Source organism: Phaenicophaeus curvirostris, chromosome 4 (assembly GCF_032191515.1).
Source record: "Phaenicophaeus curvirostris isolate KB17595 chromosome 4, BPBGC_Pcur_1.0, whole genome shotgun sequence".
NCBI lineage: Eukaryota > Metazoa > Chordata > Aves > Cuculiformes > Cuculidae > Phaenicophaeus > Phaenicophaeus curvirostris.
This window is the reverse complement of record NC_091395.1, coordinates 65252677-65276523: the sequence shown is the minus strand read 5'-3', so window position 1 is coordinate 65276523 and position 23847 is coordinate 65252677. Positions and strand designations below refer to the sequence as shown.

Sequence of the window (23847 nt, the reverse complement as noted above, 5' to 3'; positions counted from 1 at the left end):
CAAGTATACCAGAATCTTGCTGGTTAAAGTGGGAAAAAAAATGTATTTTGTCTTACGCATTTGTAAAATATCGGGAAAGTGGCTGCCTACCACAGCAGGACACAGAACATAGATTCATGTTATGTTTTATATTTCAGCAAACACAATGCACTGCAAAAAAAGTACATAAAAGTTATTTATTTTTTAATTACATTGATATCTCTCTTTCATCAGCAGTAGAGATACTTACAATGGGCATATAGTATGGCAAATCCATAGGATTATTTCTCTGATTATTTTACATTTTTACACACTGAGTGGTATTCTGTGTGACTGAAGAATCTTTTTCTCCTAGTGTTATTAAGTATTGCAAGCTGTTGCTCAGTAATGCATGTTTCTGTGGCAAGAAATAATTTGACTGCATGTTAAAGAGAGGGTAGATTGATTCTTCAAGGTAAATAACTTTCAATTTCCCTGTAGTAATCAGGAAAATAAACAAGGGAGTTTTCTGGTTCATAAAAATTTATTAATATTATTTTTCACTTGTATTCTACTATCTACGTTTGATAAATTATTTTTTATATATTTGGAGGTTTTCTATGCTTCAGGTTTTATGTGCCTTCATATCTACATATGTTATCTATTTATTCTGAACAACACTGTCAATACAAGATGAAAAGGCAGTGTGGTTGCGAGGTGGGACAGGATTCTGCGTCTGCCTATGTCTCCTTTGAGTTTGTCAAGTCTGGGTCTGCCACAGTCGCGCCCAACCTCACGCTGAGAATGAAAGCTTTATGTGAGGGCAGTTAGTAACTCATCTGTCAGAAGGGACATTCATTGCCTTCAGACATTTTCTCAGATGTTGCTGTGATAAATGAGCATTAGTGTAAAGCTTCCCAATACAATAAATGCCAAAATAATGTACTCATTCACATTGTCTCCCTGAATTTCTCATTATCACAAATCTTAACAGCTCCAAGAGATTGTACCTGTATTCTGATGGCTCCGGTGTTCACTTGCAACACAGGAACTCCACATTCAATTACCTGCTTCAACAGCTATTCTTGCTAAGAGGACCACACACACCTTCCCATAGCATCCAGCACCATAGTGGCCAGAGTTCTCACTTAGATTCAGGCACAGTGAGGTTCAAACCCAGTTGTTTTAATCATGCAGAGAACAGACCAGCACTTGCCGGGAACCTTGACACTGAGCTTTGGACCATTCTGATCTGTGATAAGTACTGTGATAAGTAATTTAATGTGTCAAGGCAGTTCTGTATGTTCCCATGAAAAATTTAGATTACTATGGATCAGTTTTCCAATGGAATACACTTCAGTGAGAAAATATACATGTGCCACTACTCCCTGCTTTAATAGATAACAGTTACAATCACAAAGAAGAGAGACCATTTAATATTCATGCGTTACACTCCTTTGGTTTTAAAAATCCTGTCCTGAATTTTGTAGACATTTGTTAAAGACATTTCATCACTGAGGATCCGCTTTGTGTGTTTCAACTCCTATTCTCACTCAAATTCACATCTACCATTCTAAAGCTGTCCTCAGACTTAACTTACATAAAACTTCTTTCAAAGCTTATTCCCTTCCTTCTCAGATATTCGCTTCTAATTCATTCCTAGCACTTGAACCCTTTTAGGGAAAACCCAGTGGATTAATGCTTTTTTTTCTGGACCCAGTGACAAATGGAAGCTTGTTACACATTGGCAACAGACCAGCCTGCTTTGCCTTACTGATTAATTTCTACTGAAGTTTACAGTGATGCATGAAGGGCCAATCCAGAGGGCAGAGGCATGAAGGGAAAAGGGACTCTACACAATTCAGTGCCTGGCCTTTTGTAGTTCAGTAAAAACTTTGTTCTGGATTCTCAGAAGAAAATATCTTTTAAAATTCTTTTAAGAACTCTTTTTTGTTTTGTTTAGTTTTTCCATTTATACATGGAATTACATAATTTACATGTAGCTTGGACAGATCTGCCCTAGCTGTCTGCTAGGAAACTCCAGCTTCAGTGGAGGGTTTATGGGCAAAAAGAAATTACTGACATGAAGGCAAAAGTGAACTTCAGTTCTTGCTTATTCAGGACACAATGGATGGTTAGTCATTCCCTTTTGTTTGCCAGAAATATTGTCTTCCTAATGTTCATCCCAATTAAAATACTGAAACACAGAGGCTGTGTGATGCAAAAAACAACCATATTCAGAACTTCTTTTCAGCACTTTCAGCATTGGAGATTTTTCTCCTACATGATAAAGCACTGTGGTCACAATGGCTTCATTTTGCTGCTTTACTCTAACTGAAAACTTCAAATCAGCTTGGTTCAACAAAGCAACACACATTTTTAATTTTGTCACTCTTGATTATTTTCACAGCACAGTTCTACATTCAAATGTTTTTGAGAAATAAAATTTGCTTGAATCCTGTAGTATCTCATGATTTTGTTCCAGCAGTTTACTTTTCACTGAGGCCAGATATACACTGGATTAGTCTATTCTGAAAAGAAAGTCAATTTTCCTTCTCTTACTATTCTTTTCAAGTCCCTATAAAGAGGACTAGATTTTGAATGGCTTTTCCTCTCTATAAAGCTGTACACCATTAAGTTTGTTGTTTGTAATTTAGTTTACTTGAGTAATTTAGTGCGTTTTAATTTAATTTTGGTTTGGTTTATCATAATAAATGTATATGATTGCATGGAAGGGGTTTGTATTTTAATTCTTTTTCATCCAGAAAGAACACCTATGTCACTTGTAGTGAAAGCAAAAATTGTATGCAAAACAGTGAAAAAAAGTTTCATCATGTCTCACTCTCTACTTTAAAAAAAAAAGTAATTAGCCTTTTGAGGAGCCATAAGAATGGCAAAATATGTCAAATATGGATCTGAAATTTTTGGACGGATGAAGAAGTTAATTTCCAAGCCTTTGTGATATATTTTCCTTTTAAAAGACTTAAACTGAGAAACCTTGTAGGGGAGCAATAATAAATTTGGGCAACTGACATAATTGAAATCTCATCTTTTTTTGTGTTTGGAAAATGAAAAGAGAACACATCCCAAGGACAAGAGCTGCCTCCAGCAGGTGCACATGACTCTCTGCACTGTGCCATAGCAGGGATTCATATGCCCAATGTCAGACACAGAATATGTGGCCTTTTGGCCTTTTGTTATGTCCCATTTTAATCATCTTTTAAATGATGGGGTTTTTTTTTTTCAGTTGTAAAGGTCTTTTCCTCATCTTTCTTTTCTTCCTGTTGTAGAATTAATCATGGATATTTTTAACACTGATTTTTTCTCTGTCTTTCCTAGTGGAAAGTAAACAGCTGATGTTCACTCATTCTCTAAGCAGTTAACAAAAAGGACTGGGATTTGCAACAGCTGGTTTACTTGGGTTGGTAACAGGATGAAGCAAAAGATGTTTCAGATAACTAATAGCAAATGTGAAAGAGAAGGCTTCACTTTTTTTCTGAATATAAGTGTCTACTTGCAGTTTAAGAGACAGGCTTTACCCAGTTTGACTAGCCTGAACATGCAGTTTGCATCCATGCTGCTTTTGATACATAAGAGAACCCCACAGAGGAGCAAGAAACCTTGACTTGCCTTTCACTTGAGCTCATCCCAGCCAGTGCACTTGTGTGGTATTTTGGGGCCTTTTCTCTCTTTTGCTGTGTGTGTAAAAACACGAGTATGTTCAATTTGTTCCCTCAAATGACTGAGCCAATATGTCCTGGGTTTATGTCAATAGCCTCTGTCCAGATGACTGATGCTTGTAAAGGATAATGCTGCTGTACTTATTCACTTTGATTTGTATTAGCTGGAAGGCTTGGACTTGATGTATTTTATATACACTTTCCATAGTGGATCTGAAATGATTGTGGCTATTTGCCCCCGTTTCTCAGGGCTAAGAGGGAATTTGTGCATGGAGTATAGGGATAAATGATATTGCTTTTTATTGCTTTTCATGAAGTCATCTTAAACCCTATGAATGGAAAGCTCCAGGCAAAGGATGTGTCCAATGCAGTGAATTATTTGTTTTACAGAAGAGGGAGTAAATGTACAGAACAGTATAGCTTAATCCTTCTTTGTATCAGGAGATTTCTTCTGGGATACTTCTTGATAGAACAATGCTTTTTTTTCTTCTTCCCTCCCCCATTTCTACTCATTTCTTCACAAGAAACCACTTACTTCTTTCCTGTAAATCACATTTCAAGGAAACAGGCCTGAAATAACATTTTCTGATGCTCTCCTTAAGATGATTTGTGCATGGCTGGTGAGATCAGAAGCTTTTCTGACACCAGGGGCAAGATATATTTCATATTTGATGTCTGTACTTCAGACAATCACATCTGTTGTGTTTCTTTCTAGTTACTGGAGAGAAAGAGGTAATGAACAAGGAAGCATCCTGCCCATTTTAGGTATCTGCTTTAGATAAGGTGAGAAGAGTTGGAGAAGCTGGACTCTGTTGGTAGTGAAGGGGGCCAGCAGGAGACCGGTTTCGGTCAGATGAGTCCCACTCTCAGAGAAACAACAAATTTAAAGCTCTTCAACTTTAAGATGCAATGCTGATTAAGACCAAGCAACCTTTCAAGGCAAAATTTTTGTGCAAAAAGAGGCTTCTTTTTCTGAGATTTCAGAAGATGTCACTTCAATCCATTGGAATTTGAAGGGGATGAGAGAGAGGAGATGGTGGTTGCTCTTTAGTAATTTTTTTAATGAAGAGTAAAATCCATTGCTGAGAAATATGCTCTTTTTGACCTTCAGAAAGGTTGTTAAAAATACTGATGGGTATAAAATACGGATTAAACCTAGTTAAGGGCAATCTGTCCTTTACAGTGAAATAACTAACAAAGCTGTTCAATAATTATGTAAATGGCTGTTTGTACTGGGGAAATCTCAAGAATTTGTAGTGGCTGAGGAGATGGTACATACTCAAGGATAGTGAAAAGTAAAATTGAGTTTGTTGGCAAAAGGTTTAGATCTCTTTCCTGGCTGCATATATAATACAGATGTTTTAGCAGTGTGATTTTTTGCTCTGTTTCATGCACAGCTTAGACCACACAGTCTAGAACAGTAAATGCAAGTAGAGTAACAGCCGTAATGAAAATTTAAAAAAGGCTTTAAAATCCAACCTTCCTTTATTTTCTGATAAATGTTAGAATTTAGATTAAGATAAGATGTGCAGTTAAAAATATCCAGATGAATTACAACATTTTATTTTTATCTCTGACACTACTATCTTTTTGTTGTTGTAATGCTGTAAATTTTTTGGAGTTTAGTGTCAGTCTTTTCTAGAACTTGGTATTATGCAAGTTTGCACTTGTTAAAGTTTGTTGGAATATCACAATATTTTCATTTCTTCCTAGGTGAGTAATTTATAGAAACCTGAGACGAAAGAAAAAAATACCAAAAGAAAACAATCTATATTGTAAATAAAATTAAAAGACTAAGAAATCATCGGGGCACTGAGATGGAATGCAGGATATTTCTTTAGCTACATCCATAATGCTATGGAAAATGTGATCTTTAGTGTTTCATAGAGCCCTATGAAACACTGGAGACATCTGTTATTTGACAGGATCATACCAACTTTCAAATATAGTGCAGGCTATACTGTGAAAACTTCATCAGTGTGATAGTGGCTTGATTCATCAGGGTTTACGTTAACTCTCCTTCCTATTGAGTTTTACTACATTAGCAGCAGCAGAATTCAGTAATCCCAAGAGGCAAAAGAGTTTGTCGGTTGAACAGTTAAAAGGAAGGAGAGACCTTGCAAGGAGGTTATTTTTCTAGAAATGAAACGTGCCAGTGTCACACCTTGGATTTGGTGCTGGCTTTTTTTCTGGTAGCTTTACCAGCTCTCCTGCCTATGAGGACAGTGATTTGCGTTTGCACGGGTCATTGAACTCCAGAACTTGTACTGCTCCTGCTGACTCTCATCTGTCACCAGGAATGCCTCTAACTGTGCTTCCTGTAGTGAGGAAATTCTCATCAAATAATTTCATATCTAATCTCTTCATGCCTCAAAACATTTCAGCGCTGCCCTTTGTAACCCCTCTATCACTTTCAGCCAGTCAGCATTTTTTGAGTGCTGGGCAGGTACTACACTCATACCCTTGGTTAGGAACCCGGGGCTTCTGAAGCTGCCTTTGTCTTCTGTCTGGAGAGGGGAATATCTAAATGCATAGCTTTCACTTTGCAAATGAGCTATGCCTGTGATGCTAGGATATTCTTGGGTATTCATGCCACCCTACCTAAATAAATTTTGTATCCAGATACTGTCACATGTTCCCTCTGTAATCAATGTATGGAAAGTCTTTTAGGGAAGAGCAGTAAACTAAATGTGCCTAAAGCTGGTCACTAAGAGTGATCCTGCGACTCCTGGATGCCACTGTCTTGTTCCCTGACCTGTCGCTCAGCCTAAAGTAAATGAGCCAGGTGGTAGCTTCTTACTAGAGAGTGGTCGGTGTCTCAGCTGGCCAAACATGCCTGCATGTGGTACTTCTAATTAGACTAACGACCAGAATTCAGGAGGATTGGTTTCTTCCTCTCACACTGGGGAGCCAAGAACAGAAGGTGCAATGGGATCAAAGGCAGTGTTCATTGCTTGTGTTCATGTTCTCTCATCCTTCATGCACCGGGTCTAGAGATGGACAGGCACCACCCACTCTCCTGAGTACCAGTGTGTAGGTGTACTTCAGAATGATGAGTCACATACTTCAGGGAGACCAAGAGCTTTGAGGGTCTGTTTCAAGAAGGAGCTGAGAGCGATGGGCTTTTTCAGGTGTGGCTAGCTTGTACGTGTCAACAGTTGGGATTCAGGGTCACCTGCAAAGCTATGGGATGGTGCAGCACCACTGATAGCTATATGCTCTAACCCTTGTGTTGGAGTTGCTTTTGAACTGCTTGCAAGTAGCATATTTCTCATAAAGCTTCACAATGATGACTCCTGGAAAACAGTAAAACAGTGAAACTTCTCCTCTTGGCAAATATCAACAGCTTACACACTGTCTCAAGCTCTGCCAGGGGAGGTTTAGGCTGGACATTATGAAAAAATTTTTCACAGAAAGGGTCACTGGGCACTGGAACAGGCTGCCCAGGGAGGTGGTTGAGTCCCCTTCCCTGGAGGTGTTTAAGGCACGGGTGGACGAGGTGCTAAGGGGCATGGTTTAGTGGTTGATAGGAATGGTTGGACTAGATGATCCAGTGGGTCTCTTTCAACCTTGTTATTCTATGATTCTATGATAATGTTATATTTTGGTACATGATCTCGTCAGTAAATGCTCCTCTCTTTGAGGGATCGTTCAGAGCAATCTTACACCACTATGACATTTCAGAATCCTTTTATTTTTACATTTAGCCTGAGCAGACACAAGTAATATGGCTAATACTCACTGAAGTTGTGCAGAGGAAAACCAATGTATTGTTTTAAGTAAACTATGATATATATTAAATAACCCTTCCTGACCTGGCATATTTACAGTACGTACATTTCTAGAGTTTTGCAAGAGAATTAATGACAATGAGGTGATAACTCAGAATCAGATATATTAATTTTGGAAATGAATTAGTAACTATTTTTAAAACCCCAAAGGCTGAAACTGTCATTAACAATCTTAAATTTGTTTTTCTGTGCAGTTGCAAGAAGAAATGTAACATTAATTGTATAGCTTTAATAAATTTCTATAAAATGCCACTGCCCTGTGACAGTCATTTACATTCAAGGACATCTCTTCTTGCTTGCAACTGTTATGAAAAGGTGCAAAATTAAACAACTGCCATTTCTTTCTAAATTTGGCTTTAGTTCAGTGAAGATATTGAAGAATAATGTTTGTTGTTGTGTTAAAATTGATTTGGAGGTGAAATAAAATCAACTGAATTAGTATTATTGTGATTCAGAAGAGGAGGGTCTGCTTAAGAGTTCGTGCAGCTGAACAAATGCACTTTTGAAGTCTATTCAGCTTAACTTTCTTGAACATTTGTAGGTAGACAAACTAGAATTTGTCTTGTAGTGTGGAGTGAGACAATATGTGCATGAGAGAATCATGTTAATAATTTTGAGATTCCTCAAAAGGAGACCTAACATTATACAATTTTTAAAATGGGATATTTTTTTCTACTTTTTTCTAGGTTTTCTTAATATCAAAATGCAAATACTGGGTATAGTTAAAGCTTAAAGAATTTTTTCTTGTTTTAGGGAAGAGTTGATGAATGCAGGATTCCATTTTAGACAGATGCAGGAATGCTTCACATTTAAAATAATTGGTATATTATATTTTTTTCTTATTTTGGCAAACATAGTTTATTTACATTTAATTTGTAAGAACATTTATTGCAATGAATTCATCCAAGTGGTTGCCATTAATCTAATGTAAACAGTGTTGGAAAACTTCATCTAGTTTGGATTTCCTGAAATGGTATTTTCTTTTGCAGATGCTACCTTCTTCCACAAACATTTCACAGGCTGATGAACAGCTAGAAGATCACGAGACATATGCCAAAATGAATGGGATGACTCAGCCAATACCTGCAAAGTTTCAGCAAGAAGTGGATTGCATTCCCAGCTCTCACATCATTCCAAACATGTATATGGCTTCTCCTATAAAATTAACAAGCCCAGAGAGAATCATAGCCTTGCATCAAGAACTAAGACAAAACCATCACAAAAATTGCGAGGTCAGTAAAAATTTTCTCATTGTTTTTGGTTTAGTGAAATCTGTTATCCTTGGCAGTCATTTTAGAGAACATACTAGATATTTGAACGATTGCTTCCAGAGATGCACAGTTAATTGTTAGGTTTAACAAGCTGAGGACAATAAATGCTTAATGTTTTTCTTTAGGCATTTTCTTCCCCATTATTTAGAAATGGATTGGGGCTTGTAAAAATAGCTAAAAGGTTTTGTTTTCATCATGGTATCCTCTCTGGTAAGACCACATTTGAAAACTGTTAAATGTTTAAAAAAAAAAAAAGTTGTTATGTTGATCTTGTCCTACCTTTTTTATCCCCTCCAATTCTTTTGGGTTTTAGGTTTTTTTCAGTGATCCAATTATTCCTATGCCCTGAACCTCTTTATAGTAATTTCCATTAACTGCAGGAATCCTGTTAAGAACAGAGCTGATCAATTGCAATTGCATTTGTGACAGTCTGCTGCTAAACTAAACACGCAGGAGATTTCACCCTCTCTGAGACAACATAACCTTTCCATAATTATACGCAAATAAAATTAAAGTATGCAATTACTGGAGCCAGTTAGCTAGAGTAGTTACAAATATTATTCTACTTAATTTCCTTTATAATTTTGGATTAAAATACCTGTAACAAAACAAATAAAAGCATTGTTTTTGCTTTTGGTGTTAATAGTTGGAAAACCCATGCGAGATAATGAAATTTCCTTCTAGTTAAGAAATTTATTATACAATGACATGATGACTCAGACATGTGAAGCCTTTAAGTTATTTAGTACAGGGGATATATGTGACAGTTTAAGTCCAGTTTCCCAGTTATTTTCTTTCAGTCACATGTAAGAAGGATCAATGAAAATATTGTCATAAAATAGGGAGAGTAGAAAGCAAATAGCTCTTTGATTGACCTGATCTTTATAAACTCGAGGGTTATTTTCTTATGCTCATCACATGTGCATTAATTAGGTCCCAATGAGAACATGACACAGTCCTACTGTACAGTTATATAGGAAGCTACAGCTGCAATCAGCCACAATAAACAGAGTGGCCTGGGACATCCAAGGTTATGTCTTCTTTTCTTCTTTCCTCCTCAGATACCTTCAGTTGTCTCCTCCAGCTCAAATCCGAAGGCTGACTGCAACCTGCCTGTGATCCATGAGGAAGCCCCTTGGCCTCTGCTGTCAAGGATGAAGAATGCACCGGTGCCACCGGAGCGTGGTGCTTTCTGGGCCACGAAGGGGAGGGATCGGTTGTCGAAATGTGATGATGTATTTTGGGGTCAAATAGGAAATCAGCATGCAGGTCCTATTCCCCAGGGAAAGAAACAGAAAAATGCCATTATGAATAAGGCATGGCTCTCTAGAGAAAAAACAGATGGCTCAACCTCAGCTACCACAGCAAAAAGCTATTTGTCAGACGTGTTGTCAGCAAGTAATAAAGGTTGAATCCTGTGGGGAGAAATCAGCTGCACAGGAAAGAATAAAACCTGCAGAAATAAAACAAGGTAAAGCATCTTGGCGATGTGATTTTCCTGTTGTTACAAAAGTGCTACTTACTTTTTTTTAAAAAAAAGTTATTTTGCTAATTACCATGGTCTAGCAACTAGTATGATAGGGCTGGAAAATTGACCTAAAAAGAGCTATAGTACTTTTTATGATTGAAACATCTTAGAACATTTGAGGTCACTGAAACCCGTGGATTTTTCAGTCATCTGGGCTGACTCCCCATTTTCTTTTCACTACTTGTTTATAATTTGCTTTTCTTATAACTGAGACAATGAAACTATCTCTTAAATCAGATTAACTTTTATGTATAACTCATATATATATTTCTATACATATATAATATGTATAATTTCTTCAGTGTGCAGTGGCAAGTTCTGAAAGACTGTTTCCTCTGGAACGTAGGGAAATATAATATCATACATTTCCTAGAAACAAATTTTACAGAAATCTGGGAGTTGTTTTGCTGTTAGTGTTTCTTTAGTGTCTTAGGATTTTGCAGGGGGGAAGCATTCAGGTTTTTTTTCTGTTTTGGGGTTGGTTTCTTGTTTGTTTGTTATCCTGCTGACCTACAGCAGAGTACTCAATATATTCCTGTAGGTGGTAGTATCTGTAAAAATAACATGCTTCAATTGTTATTTTTAAGCTCCTTATTCACATTACAGCTTAGCTTGTATAGCTTTACTGCACATGTTCCTGACTCCTTTCTTCAGGTGACCACCTGGGCATTGTAAGTACAATAACAGCTGATTTCAAGGGATGGATAATTCAGACTGCATCCTGTGCTGCTGAACCACAGTGCTTGGATTAGGAAGAAGTGAATGCAGTGTCAGAGCAGCTGTGATAGTGCTTCTTTGTAGTCTGGCTCAGAAATAGATGTGGTCTGGGCTGCATGAACTTTGGATGGATCCTGGAAGGGAAGAGGGAACAGTGTGTCTGTGTAGGTGCACGTGTGCACTAATGCCAGTTGACTTTGGGAAGTTTAGCTGAGCAGGACTGTCAATTCCCCAAAGCACATAAGAGCCATTTATACTGGGACCCCACCAGAGTTAATACTTCTGGAAAACCTCCATTATTCAAATCTCCCAACTATCTTAGTTAGAAAGCATTTTTAGAAGAGCATTTTTAACACACAGTAATATGTGGCACTGTTCCTATGCTCATCCTCTGCCTCCACTGATTACCTTAGCTGGTTCATAGTACATTGCAACTTTGATTGATGCTGCTTTTCCGGAGTCAGAAACAAAATTATTTTTAAGAAATATTAATGCACATGTTCACTCTTTGTTGTGGAAAACCCATTTTCCTTTGATCAGTAAGTTATCAATACAATTGCTTACAGCAGTACCTGAATTGGTCTTCATCCAACATATCTTTAGAAAACACACACCAGATGCCCAGAGAAATAGCCCCTGGAAGTGGTGTTTTGGAGCGCTGTCTAAGCAGAGGAGACATTGGTGGGGTTACAAAATCTGCGTTTCTGCTCTTGTGTCTTTCTCTTCTTCCTAATGCCTGGCCAGCATTTCTGAAGACAGGTTAGCCTGATACTCAGACACCAACTGCCTTGCTAGATGTTAAGGGGGTTTTATGTGGAAAACCATATGTAAATATTTGACACAGTAATGTTTGTCGATAAAATGATGCTTTAAGAATTAACAATTCTGAGAACGGGGTTTTGAGCTTTATCTTGCTGACAGTAAAATACAGGACCTGGTAATTCAGGCTGGAGGTCAGATTTTAATGGATGAATTTTGCTAATAATAAAGGTATTAGCAATAATACCCTGTGATGATAACATAGGCTTTGTTGTCTTAGTGTAACTGTCTACTTTGTGATTGGGAGCAGAATATCTTACTATGAAATTAAGAATTTCTCAGTCCAGTCCCTTTCCATCAAAGACAAAGGTGGTTAATTTTAAACCTCAGACTTCATTTTCAGCTAATTATGTTGTTTGGCCTCATTCTTCTAGCTGCTGAAATTAGTAATTTCTTGAACAAGAGCTGCAGACACATGCAAGTGTAAATGGGGGAATAGACACTTGCAAGGATATTACCTACATGGAAAGACTAATGCAAAATGGACTCAAGCAATTTCTTCGGCTAATGGATTCTGTGCTGGCACTTTGTAGCTTTGCTTTACAAGTCACAGATTTCAGTCAAAACCTTGTAGCCTGTTGTGTTTTTAATTTTTTTTAAAAAAATTCTTCCTACTACAAATCATTGTTTAAATATGTGGAGATACTATAGCTGTCATTTGAGCAACTGTTTCAGCTCCTTTTAATTTCTCTTAAGTAAAAATGCAAGATTTTAGGCACTGCAGCAGAGGAATGGAGGAATGCTAATAATTTAACAACAAAGTTTGTAGTAGTGCATGTGACAGCATTAGAAAAGGTGAGTCAGCTAAAGGCTTTTTTTTTTTAAACCTCTGTCCTACTCCATTTTTTCCCACAACTGAATGGGTGAATGAGAAGTGATAGTCAGATTATGCTGATTAATTATGCACTAATTGATATACAAGAAGATTAGATGATGCATTGCACCATCAAACAAGGGCCTTCAAGTTCTTTAAACTCAGTAATTTATAAAAACAGCTCTAAGATGTACAGTGGCAGTCCAGATGGTTTGTATGTTGGTGTCCTGCCAAGCTGATGTCCTTTGGGAGTCTGAGCTTGCTGAGTGACTCATACCGAATAATTAATATTGTCCCTTATTCTGTAAATTATTTGGATTTTCTTGAAATTCAGGATGATCAGTGGCAATGTGCTTGCAGAACACATCTGAAGAGATGACTTGTGTTGAATCACTTGTGATCTGCAGTTTGTCATCCATGGACCCCTTTGAGCCAGATGGCATTATCTGTGTTTGTCTGGATGATCAGAACACTTGGAAGGAAACTGGACAACAGTGTGCTTCCTGCTGACAGACACTTACTGAGTCTGCTTCCTATTCAGGCTCTTTCACTTACAAAGAACTTGTTTAAACAGCACAGAAAACTATTTGCTAGGATCAATAGTTCATGTTAAATGAATGTTTATGAACATATTCAGGTAGTATTTGCCCAGGTGTTTGTTGCTTTTTTTCTTTTCTAGATGAACTCATAGTACTAAAGTAAAAATATTATACTTCAGCAGCAAAGCCATCTCTTGTCTGTCTAGTTTTAACAGAAGTATTAGTTAGAAATAGAGAATACATGTACATGGAAGCAGTAACCTGAAATGGTGCATAGTGCTTTTTAAAGGTTGTCAGAAAGATGAACCCACAGTTTACCTGAGGCTTCAAATACACTGTAGAGCAGTTTATACACACTTTGGGGGAGGAATTGGAATCTGCAAATCAAAAACACGGGAAGGAATAGCCGTTCTCCCATGACAGGTGTAAAAGAAAAAAAGAAAAAAAATTCCATCACTCTTTTCCAACACTGAACAAGCAGTTTTTTGTAATCAAAGAAAACTAATAATTCTCCTGCACTTGTGTGTTGTCTATTTTGCTATTCTCTGGTAGGGGAGATCATAAATACGGAATGCAATGCCAATTTTTATGTTCAGATGAAATGAAACAGAACACCTAAAATGACAGATCATGTGTATTTTCAAACATTTTTCCTTGGTCACTGCAATTCTTGTATTAGACTACTCCTATTCCTTTTTTTTTGAGGAAAAAAGCATTCATAATGTTTTAAAAAAATAGAAAGTTACCCTGTATTTTGTCCACACTCACCTGTGCATGCCATCTAAATAACCACCAAGAATTCATTATGCAAACTCTAAAGATAAAGTCGGTTGCCAGTTACATTTTTGGAACACCTAAAACAGGCATAGTTTTTGAATCAGAGGAAGGAACATGGTCAGCATCTCTCTTTGAGAACTGGTCTGGTGGAGAAAGCCTGGAAGGCACTGGAAAACAGGGAAGATGACAAAACACTGTGTCTTTAAATTAAGTTATGCCAATGTCTGCTCTAGGTTCTCCTAGAGATTAAACAATTGTAGAAATCAAGAGGGGTTGCTCTGGAAGCCTGCCACTCACCATCTATGAAGTATTGAAGGAGCTGGTGGATGTGCTGGCCAAACCCCTTTCCAATATCTTCCAACAGTCCTGGAAGACTGGGGAAGTTCCACTGGACCGAAGGCTGGCTGATGTTGTGCCCATCTACAAAAAAGGTTTGGAGGGAGCATGCAGGGAACTACAGGCCTGTCAGTCTGACCTCAGTGCCAGGGAAAGTCATGGAGCAGGTGATCTTGAGTGCTATCATGAAGCACATGCAAGAGAACCGGGTGATCAGGCCCAGTCAACATGGATTCACAAAAGGCAGGTCTTGCCAAACTAACCTGATCGCCTTCTATGACAAAGTGACCCGGCTACTGGATGAGGGAAAGGCTGTGGATGTGGTCTTCCTGGACTTCAGTAAAGCCTCTGACACAGTTTCTCACAGCGTTCTGCTTGAGAAACTGTCAGCCTCTGGCCTGGACAGGCGCACACTCTCCTGGGTGGAAAACTGGTTGGCTGGCCGGGCCCAGAGAGTGGTGGGAAATGGTGTGAAATCCAGCTGGAGGCCAGTGACAAGTGGGGTTCCCCAGGGCTCAGTGCTGAGTCCAGCCCTGATGAAGGCATCGAGTGCACCCTTAGCAAGTTTGCAGACGACCCTAAGCTGGGTGGAAGTGTCGATCTGCTGGAGGGCAGGGAGGCTCTGCAAAGGGATCTGAACAGGCTGGACTGCTGGGCAGAGTCCAATGGCATGAGGTTTAACAAGGCCAAATGCCAGGTCCTGCACTTGGGGCACAACAACCCCGTGTAGTACTACAGACTAGAAGTCTGGCTAGAAAGCTGCCTGGAGGAGAGGGACCTGGGGGTGTTGGTTGACAGCCGACTGAACATGAGCCAGCAGTGTGCCCAGGTGGCCAAGAAGGCCAATGGCATCTTGGCTTGTATCAGAAACGGTGTGACCAGCAGGTCCAGGGAGGTTATTCTCCCTCTGTACTCGGCACTGGTGAGACTGCTCCTCGAATCCTGTGTTCCGTTCTGGGCCCCTCACCACAAGAAGGATGTTGAGGCTCTGGAGCGAGTCCAGAGAAGAGCAACCAAGCTGGTGAAGGGGCTGGAGAACAAGTCTTACGAGGAGTGGCTGAGGGTAGTGGGGTTGTTTAGCCTGGAGAAGAGGAGGCTGAGGGGAGACCTCATTGCTCTCTACAACTACCTGAAAGGAGGTTGTGGAGAGGTGGGAGCTGGCCTCTTCTCCCAAGTGACAGGGGACAGGACGAGAGGGAATGGCCTAAAGCTCCACCAGGGGAGGTTCAGTCTTGACATCAGAAAAAAATTTTTCACAGAAAGGGTCATTGGGGACTGGAACAGGCTGCCCAGGGAGGTGGTTGAGTCACCTTCCTTGGAGGTGTTTGAAAGACGGGTGGATGAGGTGCTGAGGGGCATGGTTTAGTGATTGATAGGAATGGTTGGACTCAATGATCCTGTGGGTCTTTTCCAACCTAGTGATTCTGTGATTTTGTGATCTATGTCTTATCTTGTGCTATGAAAAGCTTTGATGCGCATAGAAGATTTGGGAATGCTTAGCCTGCAGTAATTCAGTTCCATGCTCAGGACTGATATTTGTATGAGTCAGAACAAAACCAAGTTGCCTATGATTAAATTTACTGTAGTCCTTTAATAATTCCTGTTTATATTTTTGGAGTAGGAATTCTGATTTGTAATAGCACAATCTAATATCCTCTTAGTAACAGGTTTTTCATTTAGCCATTAAGCTGATGGATATTAAAGCTCCTAATTAAAGCCAGATAATGGACGAAAGATTTCTACAGTGCAGTCCTTTCTCTTAAGGCCTGATTAAACCAAGAAACTCCTGCATCTCTTTGTACAGCTATGTTCTCAGCAGGTCAGACAGCTGGTAGCATTGACTTAAGGCCATCTTTTCTGCAGTAGCTTTTTCATGGGAATAAAGAGAACAGGAAGGGCTAAGGACAGAAAATTGAATGCTTCAGAGAACTTGACCTGTTACATTCAGCTGGGCATATTGTCTTTCTCCAGACTGTGGGTCTGGTGCTATCAGTCAGAATAATGGTGAATCTTAGAATAATGTGTTCATTTACATATGATGGAATGGGTTGGGTTGGAAAGGACCTTAAAGATCATCTAGTGCACATATATGTATCTATATATATATATAATTGCATGGGGTTTGACTTAAATTAAGGTAGTATAAAATAAAAGGGGCAGTCACTTTCTGCAGATCTTTTTCTTTTTTTTTCCTTTTTTTTTTCCTCTTTCCTTCGTGATCTGCTAACAGAATTAGGGACATGAGGAGAGAATGATTTTTTTATTTTTATTTTAAAGACTGGATTTAAACCTTAAGAGGAAACTAAGACTATGCACTGGAGGTTCTTGTACCTAGACTACTCTGCAGGTTAAAATCCAGGTATGTATCAATCTGTCGTCTCTTTCCAAATATCCTAGTTTCAAGGGAAGGAAACTCACTTGTGTGCTTCACCTTTCAGCCCAAGTGTGGATGACAGTGGGACCAGGCCAATGAGGGACAGTTGCCCTGTAGCAGTTTAGATTGCCTTTGTCTCACTTGCTGCTGAAAGAGGGGAAGATAAAAGATCAGTTGTTGTACAATGTATTCTCAGCACATTTTTGTTTTGTTTTTATATGCATAAACATATTGAACCTTTACTGGGTAGAAGATAAGCACTGCTAAGTAAAATGCCAAGCTCCCACAGTGGAAGGTAGCCTCACTTGCACCCTTGTTAAAGATCCCTTGGACTGCAGCCGCAGTCATATTTCACACAATATAACCTATCGGCCTTTGGAAAACTCAGTGTAGTGTGGCAAGTTCTTGAGAGAAAAAGTTATAACTTGTGGAGTAAGCAGCTCTTGAAACGAAGGAGAGGGGGAGTGGGTAGGAGGGGAGAAGAAAAAAGAAGTTAGAAGCTCTTATTACAGACAATGGGTCAGGTTCACCAGGGTGCCCCAGCAGCTCGGTTTCAGTCTGGTGATCCAGAACAGCTGTAAGCCTGGCTTCTCATGCAATGAAATTGCATTTATGTTCAACCCATTAGTGAATCAGGTCAAACATCTAAGGATGGAGAGAGAGCTTTTTTTTTGGTGTGCTGCTGGGAATATTTAATCAACAATTACTGAGAAGTTAAGATATTATCTGTTCTGCCTTGCCATTACAGCTTTGGTTACAGTGCGAGAACATGAAGCAGAGTGAGGGGAAATTTCAGTAAAGGATTCCTTGAAGTTCATTTGGATTGGACTTGTACTAATTGTATTTGGAAAAGAGCGAGAACCTTTGAAGGGCAATGGCCTCTCAGCGTATGGGTGGCTGGTAAAGCCTTCTTTTAAGTGGGACTATCCAAGAGCACATTGTTGTTGATTTTTGTCACATGGCTCCAAGGCTGAAAGTCGTGACTGATTCTTTCTCACCCTAATGAAAACTGCAGCTAGAAAGGGAGGATGTGGCCATCTCTTGTTGCCCTCCCTTGCCCCCACCATCTGCTGGATGCTGCCTCTTTGCTTTCCCATCTGTGGGCTGCGTGCTCTGTCTCTCGGCAGCCACATCTTTGTTTCCAGCTGACTGCAGGCAGTCCCTTGTGGTGAGTGGGCTTTAATATCTAAGGATGAGGCTGCCCAGCCAGAGGGTACTGGCAGTTTGTGACTGTGCAGGCAGCTTTGCTTGGGAGGCACAAGGCTGTTCTTGTCTCTCTGAGGAGGCTGCAGTCCATTATGTGGCTGCTCTGTGGTAATGAGGAGCTGGGGTCTGCTCATTTCTGCCATTTACATTTTTGCATGCCTTTTCTGTGCTGGTTATCATCACCAAGAAGATGTGGCTTCTGAACGGTTAGTTAGAGATCTTTTGTGGATGGTGAATCTTTTGCAAATGATGGTTTATGGATGACCAGACAGGTTGTCTGACATACATGAGCTGGGCAGAAATAAAAATCATATCTACTTTATGTGACTCCTGTATGATCTGGATACCTCATCATTTTGCAAGGCAGAAGTATACTATCTGTATCCTGTAGCTGGTGATCTGAAGAGTAGAGAAACCAAGGTCCAACTAAAGAGCACAGTGAGCATTATCAGCACTAAATTAAGATGTGATGTCATGGAGGACAATTCCTAAGTCTGAGCTGGGAGATAGAGGTCATGTATTTTTTTTTTTTATGATGGCTGCAGGGGTTTTCATCCCCTAATTTACTTCTTACAGCTCATCATAGCCCCGTCGCCTCCTGTCCATGAATAGAAATTACTGTCTCCTCACACCTGTCAGTGTGGCTGCTCAAGTGATAAATCCCTGAAACCATTTTTGTCAAAACCTGATAAAGAGCAATGACCACAGAAAGAGCTCTGCAAGAAGTTCTGGGGAAATAATATTGTGTGGCAGGTGGTTGACCTTGAGTGAATGTTGGAGAGGGTATTGGAGGGGATAACCTCTTCAGGTTTTTGAAACCTAAGAAATAAAGATGCAGCTGGTGTGGACAGTAGTCCCAGTGTGTTAGGTGGTCTGAATTAGGTTCAGAACAGAAACAATCTGTGTGTTGATGCTCAGAAGAGTCAGGAGAAAAAAAAATTTAAAATCACTGCTTGCTATATTGGAAATCTGCTTCTTTCCTAGAACAGCACATTCCCACTGTCCATCTTTTAGATGTCTGTGTGAGGCTGGGATTTGCACTGACTTTTGCATGTGGACAGACAATTGACTCTACATTTCCTGGTTCTTGGGTGACACAGTATCTTTGCTAGGCTGCAGAATCAAGCTTTTTATTGCTTATAGCTCAGCCAACACTGCAGACTTTCACAGCAGTGACTGTCAGATGTCTGTCTGCAAAGCAGGGAGTTTGTCATCATCTTTTTAGGAGCTAAGCTTAATTCATAATCTAGGGAGTGGGATTCCTTGGAACATGTACAAGTCTGAGTTAGACTTCTGGGGTCCCTGACAATCATGAAAAGGAATCAGCACTTCATCTACAGGACAGGATTCATCTCATCATAATGTAGGTTTAAAATAGGCAAGATGATCTGCACTGGTGCTTCTTCAACTAGCTATAAAGATGAATTGAAGAAGATTGCCTCAGATGTCAAGTCTACACTGTAGAATAAAGAGAAGCTGAATTTCTACTTATATTATATTATTTCAGTAGTAAATGTGACCAAGGTCATATAGGACGTGGTTGTGCAATCTGGTGGTGCCTGTCAGGACAAAGACTTGAAATCTTCCTCCTGTGTCCTAGGTGACTGCTCTGAACACTGGACTAGCATTCATGTAAGAGATAATGGACATTAACACTTGTGAACCTCTCTTTTATGTTGTTCTAACCCTTTTTCAAATGTTCTGGCTTCCTTTGTACTCATATGTTGAACTATATAATTTTGTCTTACTTTATAGCCACCAGCTCTGCTGGATTCACTGTAAGATATTTAGCTACCAGTTTATAAATATATTAATTAGGAAATAAAATGAATATGTAGATCTGAAGCCTTGTTGACCTGAAAAATTCTCCTGAGGCCTCAGAAGATCAGAGACAGCATTCATCAAGTGAAGCATAGAGCATATGCTAGGTCTTGTGCTAATACTCAGGAGCTTTTGCATAAACATAAGCTGGATTCCCTGTTCTTTGTCTGTGAACTATGTATTCCTCTTTAGTTGCCTATGCTTCCCCTTGAATAGTGTAAAAGAGGAAAATGCAGAAGAGAGGGCAATAACATATAAAATAGTGTATTCAAACATTGATTCTGGCTGAACTGTGGAGTGTTTTCTTCAGTGGATTAGTACCTGCAGTGCTGCCATTCTCCTGGGAAAGCACGTAAACACGTGTTTCCCTTAGAGGGCTTCTGACCTCTTTTGCGTTCTTAATTTCTGTGTCCTAAGTAAGGTGATATTAAAACAAATCCTTGTTGGTATGCTTCCTTGGGAGCTTTACAGGATGTAAAGAAGGGAAGTAGCTTCTGCCTCTCCTAAAATAAAAGCAATTGCTTGGTTCCAGCATGTCTCCAGAAGGTAATGTTCTGCTAAGAATGAGCAGCGCTCTTTGCAGTGGCAAACTGGGTGCTGGAGAGAATAACGTTATTGTCAAGACACATCTTTCAGTTTAATAAACTATTTTGAGAAGGAGGCTTTGCCTCAGATTAATAATAGTCCTTGAAAAAAAATTCTAAACTCTAGTATGAAAATAAACACTCATTTTGTATTTTGGAAAAATCCTACTTGCTTCTTCAGTGCTGGGGTACATTGTAAATTAAGCGTTTTATATACAAATGGGATATCAATAAGACAATTGCCTTAACAATATTATTAGGATTAATATCTTTTTTTATGGATAAATCTGATCATTTTTTAATGTAAAAAATTCATATTTTATTTCCTAGACTAGCTTTTCCCTCAGAAGAGGTTGTCTTGTCTGTGAGACTTATTTGAAATGTCACAGTATAAGTCCTACCACTTTTGAGCTGCCAGTTGTACAGAGGTCCTAGCAATGTATTATTTTGTGCATCTCAGCTGGATACTGTGGAAGCTTAACATCAGAGGCTCCTTCTTCCACCAGAAAGTTTGTTTCGGGACTGATTACCAAAGCACAGTGTTGTACACAATATCTGAATGTGCTTACCAGTCTCCTCCTTAACTATCAGTGGAAGAAACTGCATTTCCCTCTGTGTGCTTTACATTCGGCTGCCTATGCATAGGGGTCTCCCCTCCCTTCTCTCCCTTGGCAGAGTGTTTTGCTCCCACAGTCAATGTGCCTAATGTGTTTTCCTTGGCAGTGATGCCATAGCATCCACGGCCATTGCAAACCTGACACTCAAAGAGATTAAACAAACAGTCACAGACCTCAGGTCCTGGGAGCTGTACTACTGCCTTGTGCGTGTGAAGCCATGGCATCTTGGAGGTTTCGGATTGCTGTGGCTAAACTCAGTGTTATCTGTTAATGACCACACCATTAAAAAAATCAGCTTCTTATTTATTGCTTAATTTATGGGCCCACGTGATAGACCTATGACACAAGCTGAACTTATGTTCAATGATTAATGTGAAATCAAAGGTAGTGTTACATGGCCCAGTTAGATTTGATGCTCTGGATCCAATCCTGTCACTCAGCCACAGCTATTAAGTTTTGTGTCCTCATTGAAGACTACCTGTGCTGCTGTAGGTTTTCAGGCTAAAAGAAAATCATATTATAGCAAAATATATAGCCAGAGCTTATATAACTCAATAGGACAATAGACAAACATCCATAAACACAATCAGAAATATTTAGGAGGGTATACTTAAACATACATGATTTTTACCATATAAAATATTATGGAGATTTTTCAAAGTCTTAAGAAGGCATTAGATAACCAGATTTCATTGTCTTTTTATTGTAGCTGGTAAGTCCTCTTCTGTCTTTATTCCTTAAATTATTAAATCTAACATGTCTGGCATACATAATCATATAGGGCCAAAGATGAGGATTCATTTTTTGTGATTTTTAAATCTCAGTTTTATTCAGTGCAAATTGCCAATTTGTATATTTGCTCATGGGACAATATAAATAAAAGTAGCTGAACAACCTCAAGGTGGTTTAGTAGGAACCTGGTAACATTCTCCTTTGTAAAACCTGGCAAAATACAGGACTGTTGAAAAGACTTTTCAACACCCCAGGCATCGGGGAAGGGACTGTAGAGTTGGCTGCTGTGCCACAAGGACACTGTAATCCTCGGTCACGTGTTGGACTTAATGGGAATTAACAGATTCCAGAGATTTTAAAAAATTGTACCCATTAGGAAGGGCACTATTCTTCTCTCCCATTTTGTATGACAAGATCAATATCTCATGGGGGAAACTTTTGATACAGAACATTTTCAATGAGCACACGATAAATAATACTCTCTTTACTGCACTTGGTCTATAGGAAGAAGAGTTTTCCTGGTATAATGAGTTTTAAGTAGAACAAAGATCATTTGGGAATAGAACATAGCTGTTTGATCCATTTGATAATTTCCATCTGGATGGCATTTTCTTCCCTCAGTAAGGAGAACGGCAACTGCCTATTTCTAGGCAATCTGTTCATTTTCTTTCACTGGAAAGGGGGGGTTATCTATTCCTTCCATATGGGCATACGTTATTACATCTAACAAATATGTTGTTCGTCTTTCATTTAATTCAGACCCTGTAAGCAATCTTAAATTCTGGGTGAGTTGGGATGGGGATTGAATGTCCTTTTTTTCTTTCCCCTTTCTCTAGGAATCAATAAGGGAGGGGAAAGATCTCCATTATTCTCTACAGGCAGGTGCTGGTATATTTACTAAAACAACAGAGACTTTGCTTGAGGGAGCAGAAAACAAACTGTTGCTGGGCCCAATGATGCTGGAGGAATACCAGTTTGCAAATGTAGCTCCATGTTGTCATGGGATCAGAACCATGTGATCTCTGTCATAAATTAAGCAAACTCTGTCACAGGATTCCCCCTCCTTTAGTAAAATATTCTAAAAGACAAGACAGTTGTTATAATCATAATATTGTAATGACTAACCAAAAAAACCCAATTTTCTTAGTACAATGAGGTGACACTGGTTAATGCTGTATTTTTGCCACTGCCCCAGGACTACGAGATCTTGTGCATTTTTAGCAGTTTCTTTCCTATTTCTCTTCTTTCGTCTAAGGCTGCGTGGGCTTTTTTATTATCTTTCAAGACAACTTGTGTATCAGAGGGGATATGTCAGAGCTCCTTCATTCTGACACCCTGGATGGACGTTGAGGTCTGCATCCTGCTCTCCTGAGTGAAAATAGTCATTCCTGTCATTCAAAATGTCTTAATGTACTCAAATGCAATAACCACTGGTACTGTGCCTTGGAATACTTCTATTTGAAAAGTGATTCTACTCTCTGCATCACCTTTTTTTTTTTTTTGAAGTTCTAGTGTTCAAAATCTTTGAAAAAGTACTGAAAAGTCTTCCTAATATCCCCGTGCATAAAAGCACGAAGGAGCAGTAGACATTGCTGCTTTGCTGGCTGTTTAAGAGGACAACCCTGTTTTCTCTGAGATGAAAGATAAGTTTGGATTTTTTTTCTTTGTCAAACCCATGTGATATAGTCCTGCAGAAATAGACTATTGTGTGACTGAACACAAGGACAAGAGGGAATGGCCTCAAGCTCCACCAGGGGAGATTTAGACTGGACATTAGGAAAAAATTCTTCACAGAAAGGGTCATTGGGCACTGGAACAGGCTGCCCAGGGAGGTGGTTGAGTCCCCTTCCCTGGAGGTGTTTAAGGCACGGGTGGACGAGGTGCTAAGGGACATGGTTTAGTGTTTGATAGGAATGGTTGGACTCGATGATCCGGTGGGTCTCTTCCAACCTGGTTATTCTATGATTCTATGATTCTATGAATGGAACCAAGGAAAGAGTAAAAAATTAAGAAAATTAATAAAAGGCTATAATTCAGTGCCTGGTGTTTAAGGCCTCATCTCCTTCATCATCTCCTCACTAGTGCCCCCTAAATGCTGCTTATTCTCTCAAGCTGGTTTGGTGTGACTTGCTGGGCTCTTTCAGCAGGGAGTTTGCGTTTTGCTTTACTATGCCCAGCATCCCCAGTGGCTGCTGCTGTCACAGATGTGTCTTGGCAGCCTGACTAGGAAGTTCACCCACAGAACATTTCAGAGTTAAAACAGCCTTATTTTTTGTTAATCAT

At 39.4% G+C, this 23847-nt stretch overlaps 1 protein-coding gene across 6 annotated transcripts in view; it reads left to right on the top strand.

The window, feature by feature from the left end:
- C4H4orf50 (chromosome 4 C4orf50 homolog) overlaps positions 1-23847 on the top strand; it is an 84674-nt gene that overhangs the window by 23482 nt on the left and 37345 nt on the right. For all 6 annotated transcript variants that reach the window (XM_069856320.1, XM_069856319.1, XM_069856318.1 and 3 more), the window contains 2 exons: positions 8419-8661; positions 9762-10171. In XM_069856320.1, the coding sequence (XP_069712421.1) occupies positions 8419-8661; positions 9762-10112 (594 nt within the window). In that variant the 3' untranslated portion in view covers positions 10113-10171. The remainder of the gene's footprint in view (positions 1-8418; positions 8662-9761; positions 10172-23847) is intronic.